Source organism: Plasmopara halstedii, assembly GCF_900000015.1.
Source record: "Plasmopara halstedii genome assembly, contig: Scaffold_470, whole genome shotgun sequence".
Classification (NCBI taxonomy): domain Eukaryota; phylum Oomycota; class Peronosporomycetes; order Peronosporales; family Peronosporaceae; genus Plasmopara; species Plasmopara halstedii.
This window is the reverse complement of record NW_020187390.1, coordinates 643,799-654,898: the sequence shown is the minus strand read 5'-3', so window position 1 is coordinate 654,898 and position 11,100 is coordinate 643,799. Positions and strand designations below refer to the sequence as shown.

Genomic DNA, 11,100 nt, shown 5'->3' with positions numbered 1-11,100 from the left:
CAGATCCCAGGCCATGGGATTAGGATACATTCTAAGAAGGAAATATATTATCATTGCAGCATTTACTCTGTGGTGTTGTGATACTTTGTGCATCGTATCTGCGGCGCCCGACAAGTGCATCTAGAAATTCGAACAAGTATCCCGTTGTATACAGTACGTGAGATATAAAAATATATATGTCGTTGAAGCACCAATCACTCTTAACACCCAAATTATTCTACGTATACTAGCCTCATTAATCATCTCTCCCGCGCAGTGAGCGTCCAGGTCCAACATCCGCGACTCTCTTGCCGGCGAAGCAAGTATTTATTTTCCAGCAATTTAAAACCTCCAGATTCTTACCATAAGTGAGCTGAGCTCGAGAGCGTTCGACTCTGTTGAGGTCAAGATCCTTGTATCTACATTACGAAAACTCATATACAGAGAGTTTTATCTATTGAAGAGCTTGCTGTATACCTTAAACTCTTTGACGGCGGAATGTGGCAAGCCGCGACCGTAGAAGACGTTCTGAATGTATTATCCAACAAAATATTAAGGTCCATGACATGTGGCTCTAGAGAGCTGGTCAATTCGAGGAACAAGGTCAATTTTGTGCTGCTTATCTCAATAACACGCGCAGTGGGTCTCTCGTCACAACGTCGTTATATATCTTTAACAAAAGACAAAGGGATTTGTATGGACTATGGACGTAATTGCCCCATTTCTCACTCTCAGACATCTGCAAGTATCCTCACTGACAGAGTTGGCCAAGACGGATGGTTAGCTCAGATACTCCATTATAGTCGAGCATTCTACTGCTTCTTTGCCGCCCTGTGACCCTTTGCCAACATTCTTTAAGGATACTTCTTAAAGGCCAATGAGGGTATCAGCTAATGTAACGAAAGTGTTTTTCCTAAGGCTACCCCGGTCACTCCATTGACGACTGATAAATTTTTCGCCACAAGTTCATGAGGCTTCACCGCAACGGCATCATACTGCTGACTCAGCAGCACCATTAAATCTTGACAAAGATAGACCATCCCTAAAATTTTCAGATTCTGGCTCCTCTCTTTGCGACTTACAGTTGGCAGTTTCTATCGGCTCGTATACAGGACACCACGATATATAATCACATTAATCGCTTTCCGCCAGCTCTATGCCAGGAGACACTAGCTTAAAGATGATATTGTTTGTCCCATCAGAAATAAATTCTGGTGATCTTAGCTGACAGCTGAAATCAACTGTTTCACTAGAATACACTTCTGGGACCGTGACATACTGCCGCTAATTCTATCTACACTCTGAAGTACGCGCTTTATATTCGCTACTTTCAACCTTATCCTGAGACCGCGGCTCATTGCCGTTTCGACAGCTAACATACAGAACTAAACTCAGCAGTCCGCGCTTTGTGTTCGCGACATCCCGCCTTATTCTGAGACCGCGGGATCATCGCTATTTCTATATTCCTGGTAAAATCTTCGCGAATTACTCAGACAGTTCCAAGCACTGCGACAAACTATTTTGCCTGATGCCCGCGCCGAAGCAAAGCTTCTTTTTGGTATAGGTGCGATCATGGCTATATAAATTCCATTGGGGGAAGAGACATGGCATTTAATGACTTCGACTTCCAGATGATCCCATGGTGACCAGCCACGCCATACCTAGATAGAAATCGTTTCTGGAATTTAAGTTTAGGATGAGTCAAGTTTCCTCTTTATCAAAGTCTAAAAATTTACAGGAAAAGTAAAAAAATTGCACTTTAACCAGTGTCTCTGTCGCAAAAACATAGATATCGTATCCGTCGTCGGTATATATAATGACTCCGCTTGCTGCTGCCTTTTTGTTGTCGCGCGATACGCGACAATCCTTATCTACCAAGACTTTCCACGGTTTCACAAGGATGTTGATGCCGACAGTCAACAACACGGACTGTGAGCCACGGACTGTGAGCCCCGTGTAGCTGCATTCTTTGGGGTTGGTATCACTGACCTTGACCTTCACGAGATAGAACTATATTTAGTTCTTTTCCAAAAGGCCACACTGAGTACCTATCGATCAGAACTGTAGCGGGACGCACTAACGATTCTTCGAGAACTTGGTCTCATAGAATTTCAGCTTCTCTTGTCTAGAAAAGACATATTCCCTGTCTGTCATTAAAAGGCTGACATGAGCGTAATTACGGCGAAAGCTGGCTGTGCTTCCACGACCGGCTGTAAAGACGTTCAGTAGCGCAAGTATTCGCTTACTCTCAAAAGTAGGTGAGTGTTTCCAGGCGAACAAAAACAACTAGAGGCTCTTGGTACGCCGATTGTGTCATATGCTTGAAACAGGAGTCAATCAAGCGTGTCTACTTGCCCCGAAGAACAATATTCAGACAAGTAGTGTTGTATCCTCATGAAAAACACGGTTTTATCAAGACTATGTCATCAAATTGACGACAAGTGCAATAAAGTGCAATGGGGTCGCCGTATGTCCTGCACAAAGAACAAGTCCGCGTTAGCAAACGCACAAAAGACGGGTTCGTATCCATTCTACCATGTCTGACAGACTGGCCAGGGTGTTTGACGCTTGCGACTAGAATCTATCCTGTTGATCATTGGTACAAGCGCACATTAGTTCTACTCTATTTAAATATGCTGGGCCATCTGTAGGCTGCACTCACTAAGCCGCATGTCTGTTCTCTACCGCGATGGTCGTCCAATCATTTGAAACGATATCATATATCTCGTAGAGTATTTTACTGTTAAAGACCTCATCATAAGATACCACCACTCACTGACCTAGTGCTTTGATCAATCAAAGCCTTCTAGCGCAGCGTCACCATCGTGACATGTGACATCTCAAAGTCGGAGTGGCGCAAAAGCGCATTCACCACCATGTTAAAGCGCCCCGACTTATGCCTCATGATACATTTATCAAGGATGTCTTTAATTATAATCGATGTAAGCGATGTGGTGACGACAGTGCGCAGCAACCCTAGTTTCTAGAAATTTCGACTTGAAGTTTGCCGTGACAATATTGAACGCGGTGCTGGAGCGTAATGCACCAACTTATCGAATTTGCATTGGATAATGCTGAACACGCCTTTACAGATTTTTTCCTGCTTTATGAAAATGTTGCGGCAAATTCCTGCATTCTTGCGACACCGCTACGTAGTGGCCCGATATTGGGGGAGATGGGCGGTCAATACGATAAAATTCGCCTATCTTAGCGCGGCTTTCATTTGGAGTAAAACCAATTATTCCGTATTGATGAGACTGAGCGTCGTACAAAAAACGCAACAATGCGCTTGAAAGAAAATAAAGCAACATGTAGATATATGTCAGAGGTAAACGAAGCACTCATTCATGTGTAGTGTTATATTTTGAGCGCTGCTTACCTACCCATAAATACAGTGTGTACACTCTATATGAATAAGCCGGGTTCCCGCTACATCGTACTGCTTACGATCGTTGCCAGACCAGAGCTTAAATACACCGAACAGAACGGGAACACAACTTGAACTTTACGTGAATGTTAAAGAAAAAGCCACGACCGAGCTTTGACAAACCGTTTGATTTAAAACGCTCTAGACGCTCTAGAAATATAAAGCATAATTTCTTGCAGCCGAGCTACTTTCTACTATTGGGCAGTGATACGGATCTGAGCTGATTGTAGTGTCTAAAAAGAACTTCCGTACGATGGTGACACTTAGTGAGAGCATCCAAAATCGTGACTCATCTCAGTATCTTTACACGTCAAGACTTTGAGGGAGAGTCAGCGTGCCGCACTGAGAGCTCACGAGAACCAGTCACGAAAGGGTACTTCTTCGCTGTCATTCTTGATTAGCAAGGAGTGGTCCACTTTGATGGAAAGCGGGTAGTGAGTCGGCGAGTTTATTTGGGTGGGTGATAGCATCTGCTGACACGGAAGGGATACTGTCACTTTGTAAACTAATTGTGAGGTCCCATATGGCAAGATTAAATGGAGCCGTAGCAGATTACGACTTCGAGCACCCTCGGTCCTGATCTCATCGCGAAGGAGCGTAGCGCCCAGCCTAACCCTTCTACGGGCAGCCCTGTTCCAAGCTTAGTCTTGTTCAGTCGTTAAACGTGCAGGCTGATTGAGATGAGTGAAGATGTTGGCAGAAAGTGATGATAATCCATCTCGATCTCCATGTCGCGCTTTGTATTTTGCAAAATCAAGCACCAGCCACGCTCAAGCCTGGCGTCTGCTGCACTGAAGCTGGTTCGTATACTGGTAAGACGGGTGGGACGACATGACTTTTTCATCCTGTGCGCGAATTAAGTGTGATACGTTTCGGCACTTTCACCCGCATTCATTACCCAAGATACATTCTCCCTACCAGGTGAAGAGTTAAAAGACCGTGTTACTCTAGGCGACAGCGGTAGCTTACAATAGGGGTCGAAAAGCGCTCGCCTCACGTGCTTTGACTAAAGGAAAGACTTGCAAGTCTCAGCGTGAAAGGTTCAGCCACGACGCGGCGAGAAGCTTACAATGTATTTAATTCAATCACGACGTTATGAGATACGCAGAAGATGTTGCGAGGCATGCGAGGAAACTAAGCTTGCTGAGCCAGGTTCAGCGTACTGAAATCAGTCTGGACGTCGACGTGGGCTTTGTGGAGCGGTGCCGTTACACTTTGGCATAGGTACGGGCAGGATGTGCTCGAATCGTGCAGGATAGGCGGTGCGTACGGCACTCCTCATGTACTATAAACGGTATTGTCGCATGGCTCTCGGTAGGGACAGAGATGCTGAGTTGAGACTCGTGGATTCACTACGTCAGACTTCATCGAAGAGCACATCGCCTTCTTCACAAGCAAACTTTTGAGATATTCGTTCGCGAGGATAACGTCTTTCTCGAGAGCTCGCTAGGCTTTAAAGGCATGCTAGTGTGAGGACTCCCGATGCGTATGAGGCATTGTCAGATCTAAGGGGGGTGGATAAACTTCTAACAAAGTGTATGTTTGATGAACTTTTACTTTTGCGCAATGTCTGAAGAATATAAAATAAGTGTGGTCCATATCTTGGAGAAGGATCTGTAAACCGTTATTTTAGTGTAAGTAAACGTTACACGTTTATGCAATCCCAATGTACTGGTGTTGATGACGTCAATGAGCCTTCGTAAAGGAGAGGTCCGTGGAACACGTGGGCTGTTTGCCTTACGTAATGCAGTACTTATATGTTAGTTAAGAATATATAACATTATTGTACTAATTTTAATATATAAGTCTTGGGTTGAAAGAACAAGCCAAAAAAATTGCTTTAAAAGACGCTTTTGGGTTTGATATTGAACGGAACGTTCGAATTCGACTTCTCTGCAACTTTTACGCAAACCTTTTGCGATAAACTTTCTGTGTTATGAGCTCGAACCCCAAGCTGATATTGATATCGGGGTCGTTAGCAACATGCGACAGAATAAGCTGTATGCTACATTGCAATGTTGCACACTTTTTCGCTGTCATTCTGATCCGTGTGGCTTACTAGGTGGTGCGGGACAGCACCTGTATCTCAACTCAACTTTTCTATTTGCGATCACCACCTAAACAACGTTTAATGAACCGAATTGTCGTACTACAATGGCATTTGATGCTGCTTCATTATCAGCAACCTTTCAGTATTAAACACCTTTCTCGCCTGATCTAAGCTTTTCATGACCTTCAGATGCAGCAAATAATAGATTTAGCATTTGAATTGTCGTTAGCCTGATGTGGATAAGGTCAACAACAAGCAGCCAAAGCGTATGCAGTATTCGTATATAATAAATTGAAGCCTAAAAGTCTCAGGTTGTACACAATGTCACTCAACATGTTGTGATAAGTTATGATCAGAACCTCAAGTATAGCATACTCTCAGACACGCGCGATACACTTGGTTGGCCACCATGAAAGATAAAATGCTTGAGTGGCCCAACACAATTACCTAAGAATCACTCACATGCGCTTGTGCGAAACGTGCCGGCAGGTAAAGCTCTCACCGCATGCGTTGGCCGTCTGGCAGTATCAGCTGAAAGTGTACGAGCCCGCCATCTATGCGTTTACTCACGCGATCTTGTAGAGTCGAAGTATCCTCGCGTGTGAGGTGCACAGCTACAGCGCTGTTTACATCAAGCCGATCGATCCTTTGCAAAACTATAAGCCCCGAAGTTAGCAGTATTTACACACCACTTGCAAGCAGAGCTATCCGCTACTATGAATGTACCATCTGAAATAAATTTACTTATATCGGTTATCTCATCAGTAGAAAGCGTTACTCCTAACATTTGGCCTGGCCAGTCATCTCCAGCATGACGCCAGGGGATTTGATACTGTAAATGGCTGCGTGGAAACGTGGAAACACTTTGCAGTAGCTTGAACCACATGTGCTTCGTGTAACCAACAAACACAAGTCATTACGTTGCTTTTCAGCAGTAAAGTAATTAAAAGAGTAAACGTGGTGTCAACATTATTGGCGCTAACCCGCCGCGCTCTCTCCAGATTGGTTTCCTTGGTGTTTTTGGCGTCAATCTGTTCGCTTGTTAAAGAAGACTAACTTGTAACGCTGATTCATAACGGATGACGAGCTCAGCTCCTATTTAAACGATTCAAGGTATATAAAAACAAAAGGCCAAACAGGTATTAGTATTAAGCAGGTGATATCAGCGTCTTGCGATTCTATGTATGGCGTTGGCCAATTTTATTAAGTTCAACAAATATAACGATCGATAGGTGCCGAATTTAGTATAACGTCTAGTGAGGCTTTTACAAAACACATCAACACTACTTTTAAATCTTTGACCGCTTGCGAAAATTGCAGCGGATGGTTAGGACGATTGAAGTACCCTTTCGGATCAAAGTTTATAGACGTATCATCATTTTCGATAAAGTGGCAGGAAGACATCCTATATCCGCCATGTTCATGGCCATTAAATAAATGAAGTCTGATACTCTGAGTAGTAACTGGTTATCCAATGTCTTACGGATGGCGCTGCTGAAGCCCATATCTGAGTTTGTCTATCAAATTTATAATACGGTCTTTGATTGCCTTTGATCTAGGGTGATCTGCATCAGGATGACTTCAAAATGAAAAAAGCTTTGTTAATTATGTTAATCACCGGTTTTCTATTATTTTGATTTGATATGATATCTCGTCGCCTGCGTCAAAAGTCGTCTCGCTCTACAGTACGCCTTGTAGTTCAATCTCTTACATCACAACGTGTCTTTCCTCGCATCAAATGGCTATTTACATCATTACAAATATATAGTTCTAAGAAGGATCTTGCTAAAGGATGTGACACGTTAAGCATTAGTATTATTACAGTAGTCGTTTTTACACGAACAAATATCAACGAGAATATTTAGCACGTATTCCAACAGCACATAAACCTGGTTGATCCTGCCTGTAGTCATACGCTTGTCTCAAAGATTAAGCCACGTTAATGTTTTGAATTATTGAATGTTTTGAGAAATACAAAATTAGTCAATTCCGGATGGATTGTTCTGCATACTCGAAAAAGGACATGATTGTCGGGCAAACTCAAAGCAGTTTCTTGCTTTGATGAATTTGTGCGAGCTTTCAAAGTCATGACCCTGCATACTTGAAAACAAAGCTAGGTGCTTTAAGGATATTCGTTTCTGTGTGCCCAACGAAAATCCCAGTCAGACGAAGATAATCCGATTTTGTGCAATATAACAGATATGCTAGGCAACCCGATTTGCGCTTTGTAGGAAGTTCACATTGAGCACGAAAAACATTCCAACTCTGGAAAAATAACGTTTTCAGTACTATCTCTAGAGACTTAGGCACCGCAAACAAAAACGTTTTCATTCTGGCATCATGCTGAAAGTTCAACTAGCTCAGAGGTAGAATATGATTAGAATAGTGCACACTCTAACCGCTGGTCAAGCGGGCCTGAGCCGATGGATCTCAGCTATACTGAGAAAGAGAAGGCAGAGCTCCGAGCTTCCGGGCTGCGATGAAACACCCGACGCTGTATTGTCTGTGGAGACACCCATCACCTTCAAATTGTTTGTCCCCGTCAAGGTATAAATACACATAAGATCGACTCAGAAGCCGTGTATAAAACGCAAAGTTTTGCTTCTTTCAGGTATGAAGTATCTTATACTGCTCAAAGTAATCTTGATTTTATGTTGCCAGCTCGAAATGTTGAATAATACCACAATTCTATCATTCGCAAAAGTGAAACACTGTTTAATGCGTTACATAAGACTAGCTACCTACATTGTTCACGACCCTATTCTCTTCGGAACACGATCACACAAATACCACGCCTTACACTTTTTCATTCTAGTTTACGGCGGTATCAGATCACATCAGTGCACCACGATAATCTACCTTTGACTTTTTTGAGCTGCAAAGACGATAGTGAAATCAGGTAGGCACCCCTGTAAACCCACACGAACTTGTGAGATTACACACCATTTCTGAGAAAGCTATTTCCTTAGACTTACGACAAACCACATATGTTTTGTGCCTGAATACGATACCATTCGGGTCAAAGGCCATCTGTTGAGATCCCCCGACTTCACATATTATAGCTCTTGCAGCACGTACCTCACCAAGGCATACTTTAGTACATATTGCATAGAAAGCTACCGTGAATGACATGGCGCTTGCGACTGACATCTTAGAGGCTATATCAGGTGAAGAATGCGAGTTTCTCTATGATGAGAGAAGTCCATACGAATCATCAAGTTTCGATTTACCTTCTCCGCATTCTCCAGATGATTTACGAGGTTCTGGCTATTCTTCACCAAGAAAGTATCCTTGAGGCATGAAGGTCTACAACGTGCACGTTTTTCTACGCATAATCTGCCGTTTCTCGACGCGGAAGGAGATCAGTATCTCCGCTACACGGCTGACATTTCATTGGAGTCCTATTGAATGAGATCGACTTTCCGCATTATCTCTTACCGAGCTCTCATTGGGCTAGGATATTTAAAAAGAAATTGACAATACTTTAAGTTTGGTTTGGGTTTACCGGAGGAGGAGCTGATCTTATCAGCTGTCATGGACGAATTAAATACTTGCAGAGTACTGAGTTTGAAAAGTGTCGTGTCTATTCGCACGGATCCTACGAATCTCTTTTTTCTTTCTTGAGAAAATATTACCACGTGGTGGCAACAGAATTGTGTACAATCAGAAAAGATTATTGCAGCCAGCATTTGACATAGACGCCAAATTTCAAATTAAAGATGTTTTGATGAGCATGATGGGTCGGATGCATTCATATCCTACACTTGGAAGTGTAGTGCTTGAAATGGCTGCTTGCTATTATGTACAAATGTGCTTCATTTGTCGAAGGAGCAATCGTTTTGAGATGCTTCATGGGATTCATAGGTTGCTGGTAGATCCCGCGAAGATCAGGTCCACCGCGCCAATATTCCGAAGGGACTGAAAAAGGGCGTGGTCAGGCAATTAATATGCATAAGTGTAGTGCAAACAAAGCCGACATGACACGCTGCCTATTCAATTTGATTGACAAATGATGATGGGGTACGGCAGCAGACGCAGCCATCAAAGCTTTGATAGAAAGCTTCATGTGTGCTTTAATCTGGGTCCTTTTGTGAATGGATCGGTCATTTTATATTGTCTGTGAAAATTGGGTCTATTCCATAGGCTGTACCTTAGTTGGAGTCGATGTCGATAGCATGAAAGCGTCACTGTATCTCAATATCACCAGCTTAAAAGCGACAGGGATAGCTTACTCAGCATAGGTCAGAAAGCTGCTTGCTAGGTAGCATGCTATCTTTTGATAAACGTGCCAGTGCGCACGATTCCTCACCACATGCGTTAAAAGCTTTGTTCACAATGTTGAATTAAGCTGATTGACGATGTTTTATTCGGAAGAACTCATGTGTTGGATATTCAGTACTAATTACCGGTATTGTGATGATTTTGGACCTTTGAACAAGATGTCTCGTCTTACTGATAGTGGTGAAAGAGTTACCGGTGAGGTTACTACCATGTGCAGTGATAAAACTGTCGTCGACATGTCTCATATGTGGAAATTGATTTGGATCAAGATCAAGGGTTAACGGTAAATTCGGCTACGCTTGTCGGCAAAGCTTATTATCAGATTGGGTCTGTCAACAAGAGGCGATTTAAAAGCCAATGAAAACGTTTATCAGATAGTTGAAGATACCGCCCAAAGCATTTGTGTGAAAGTAGAACGAAACCTTTTCACTTATTATGTTTGACCAAAGTAAGGCAGGCCACCCCTCTCAAGATTTTTAGATCATGGTTTGGTTAAACCTACGTCTTTTGTTCCTACTTTCTTAGAGAAGATGCGTTGGTCTTGGTGGGAGAGGATGTTAATATTGATTGACCCGGTGATGTCAACCCGAATACACTTCGTCGCAACATTAATGACTTCATTGCAATGAAGAAGCGCTATACGCCAGGTGTGCTGAGCCATGACTGAACACCAGGATATGTAAAAGTATCATGCGGATGCCAAAAGCAGACAAACTCACACGAATCGGTTCTTATTAAAATACTAGTTTACCACCACACGCATGACTACAGTTTATATGTCTAATTCATTCCGCGGTTCGGTAGCTGCTGCATACGAGTAGGTAATGATAGTAAGCCCAGTGACTTTCCGATTTGGTAGAGGTACTCACCCTATTATGGTGCGGGTGCACATCACACTCTTGCCCCTCGGATTTCAAAGAGAAGCTCAGATGTATTATGGTAAAAAAAACAAAAATGTACTCGTTAGCTGTGGAGGTGATGTGCTTCCGTTAGAAATATGTCCATATGACATGCAAGCTGCTATCTTCACGCTATGCATAAATAGGTTACCATCTAAATAGATTGTTATCAGATATACATTTAAGGCATCTTAAGCTAGTATTCGCCCGAAGTACTAATCATTCTTGGATTCAACCAAGACGAAAAACTAATTTCTTGAAATGCTCTCGATTCGGCGCCTGGCAGTGTGTGGTAAACTCATCATCTATGTGTTAGTTACCGCAGACTTGAATTTTAGTTTTCTTATTATTGTGCGAGGTGAACATCAACCCCGTTGACCCTGACTGCACTTTCGTCAATCGGACGACCGGTTCTTGAATAGACTGTACTCTTCGTGGTGGTGTGATACGAGTTCTTTGGCTAT

At 42.9% G+C, this 11,100-nt stretch overlaps 3 protein-coding genes across 3 annotated transcripts; 1 reads left to right on the top strand and 2 right to left on the bottom strand.

Annotated features, from left to right (window-relative positions):
- Nucleotides 1–235: 235 nt before the first annotated feature.
- Nucleotides 236–542, bottom strand: PHALS_10342 (uncharacterized protein; the record flags this gene model as incomplete). Its single annotated transcript, XM_024725749.1, has 2 exons — nucleotides 236–398; nucleotides 457–542. The coding sequence occupies 2 exons, from the start codon at nucleotides 540–542 to the stop codon at nucleotides 236–238; spliced, it is 249 nt and encodes an 82-aa protein (XP_024576494.1).
- Nucleotides 543–1,199: 657 nt separating this feature from the next.
- Nucleotides 1,200–1,429, bottom strand: PHALS_10341 (uncharacterized protein; the record flags this gene model as incomplete). The annotated part of the gene is made up of 2 exons (XM_024725747.1): nucleotides 1,200–1,280; nucleotides 1,361–1,429. 2 exons carry the CDS (start codon nucleotides 1,427–1,429, stop codon nucleotides 1,200–1,202), a joined length of 150 nt encoding a protein of 49 aa, XP_024576493.1.
- A 7,157-nt stretch (nucleotides 1,430–8,586) lies between these two features.
- On the top strand, nucleotides 8,587–8,864 carry PHALS_10340 (uncharacterized protein; the record flags this gene model as incomplete). The annotated part of the gene is made up of 2 exons (XM_024725746.1): nucleotides 8,587–8,716; nucleotides 8,761–8,864. The coding sequence occupies 2 exons, from the start codon at nucleotides 8,587–8,589 to the stop codon at nucleotides 8,862–8,864; spliced, it is 234 nt and encodes a 77-aa protein (XP_024576492.1).
- Between the last annotated feature and the right edge of the window lie 2,236 nt (nucleotides 8,865–11,100).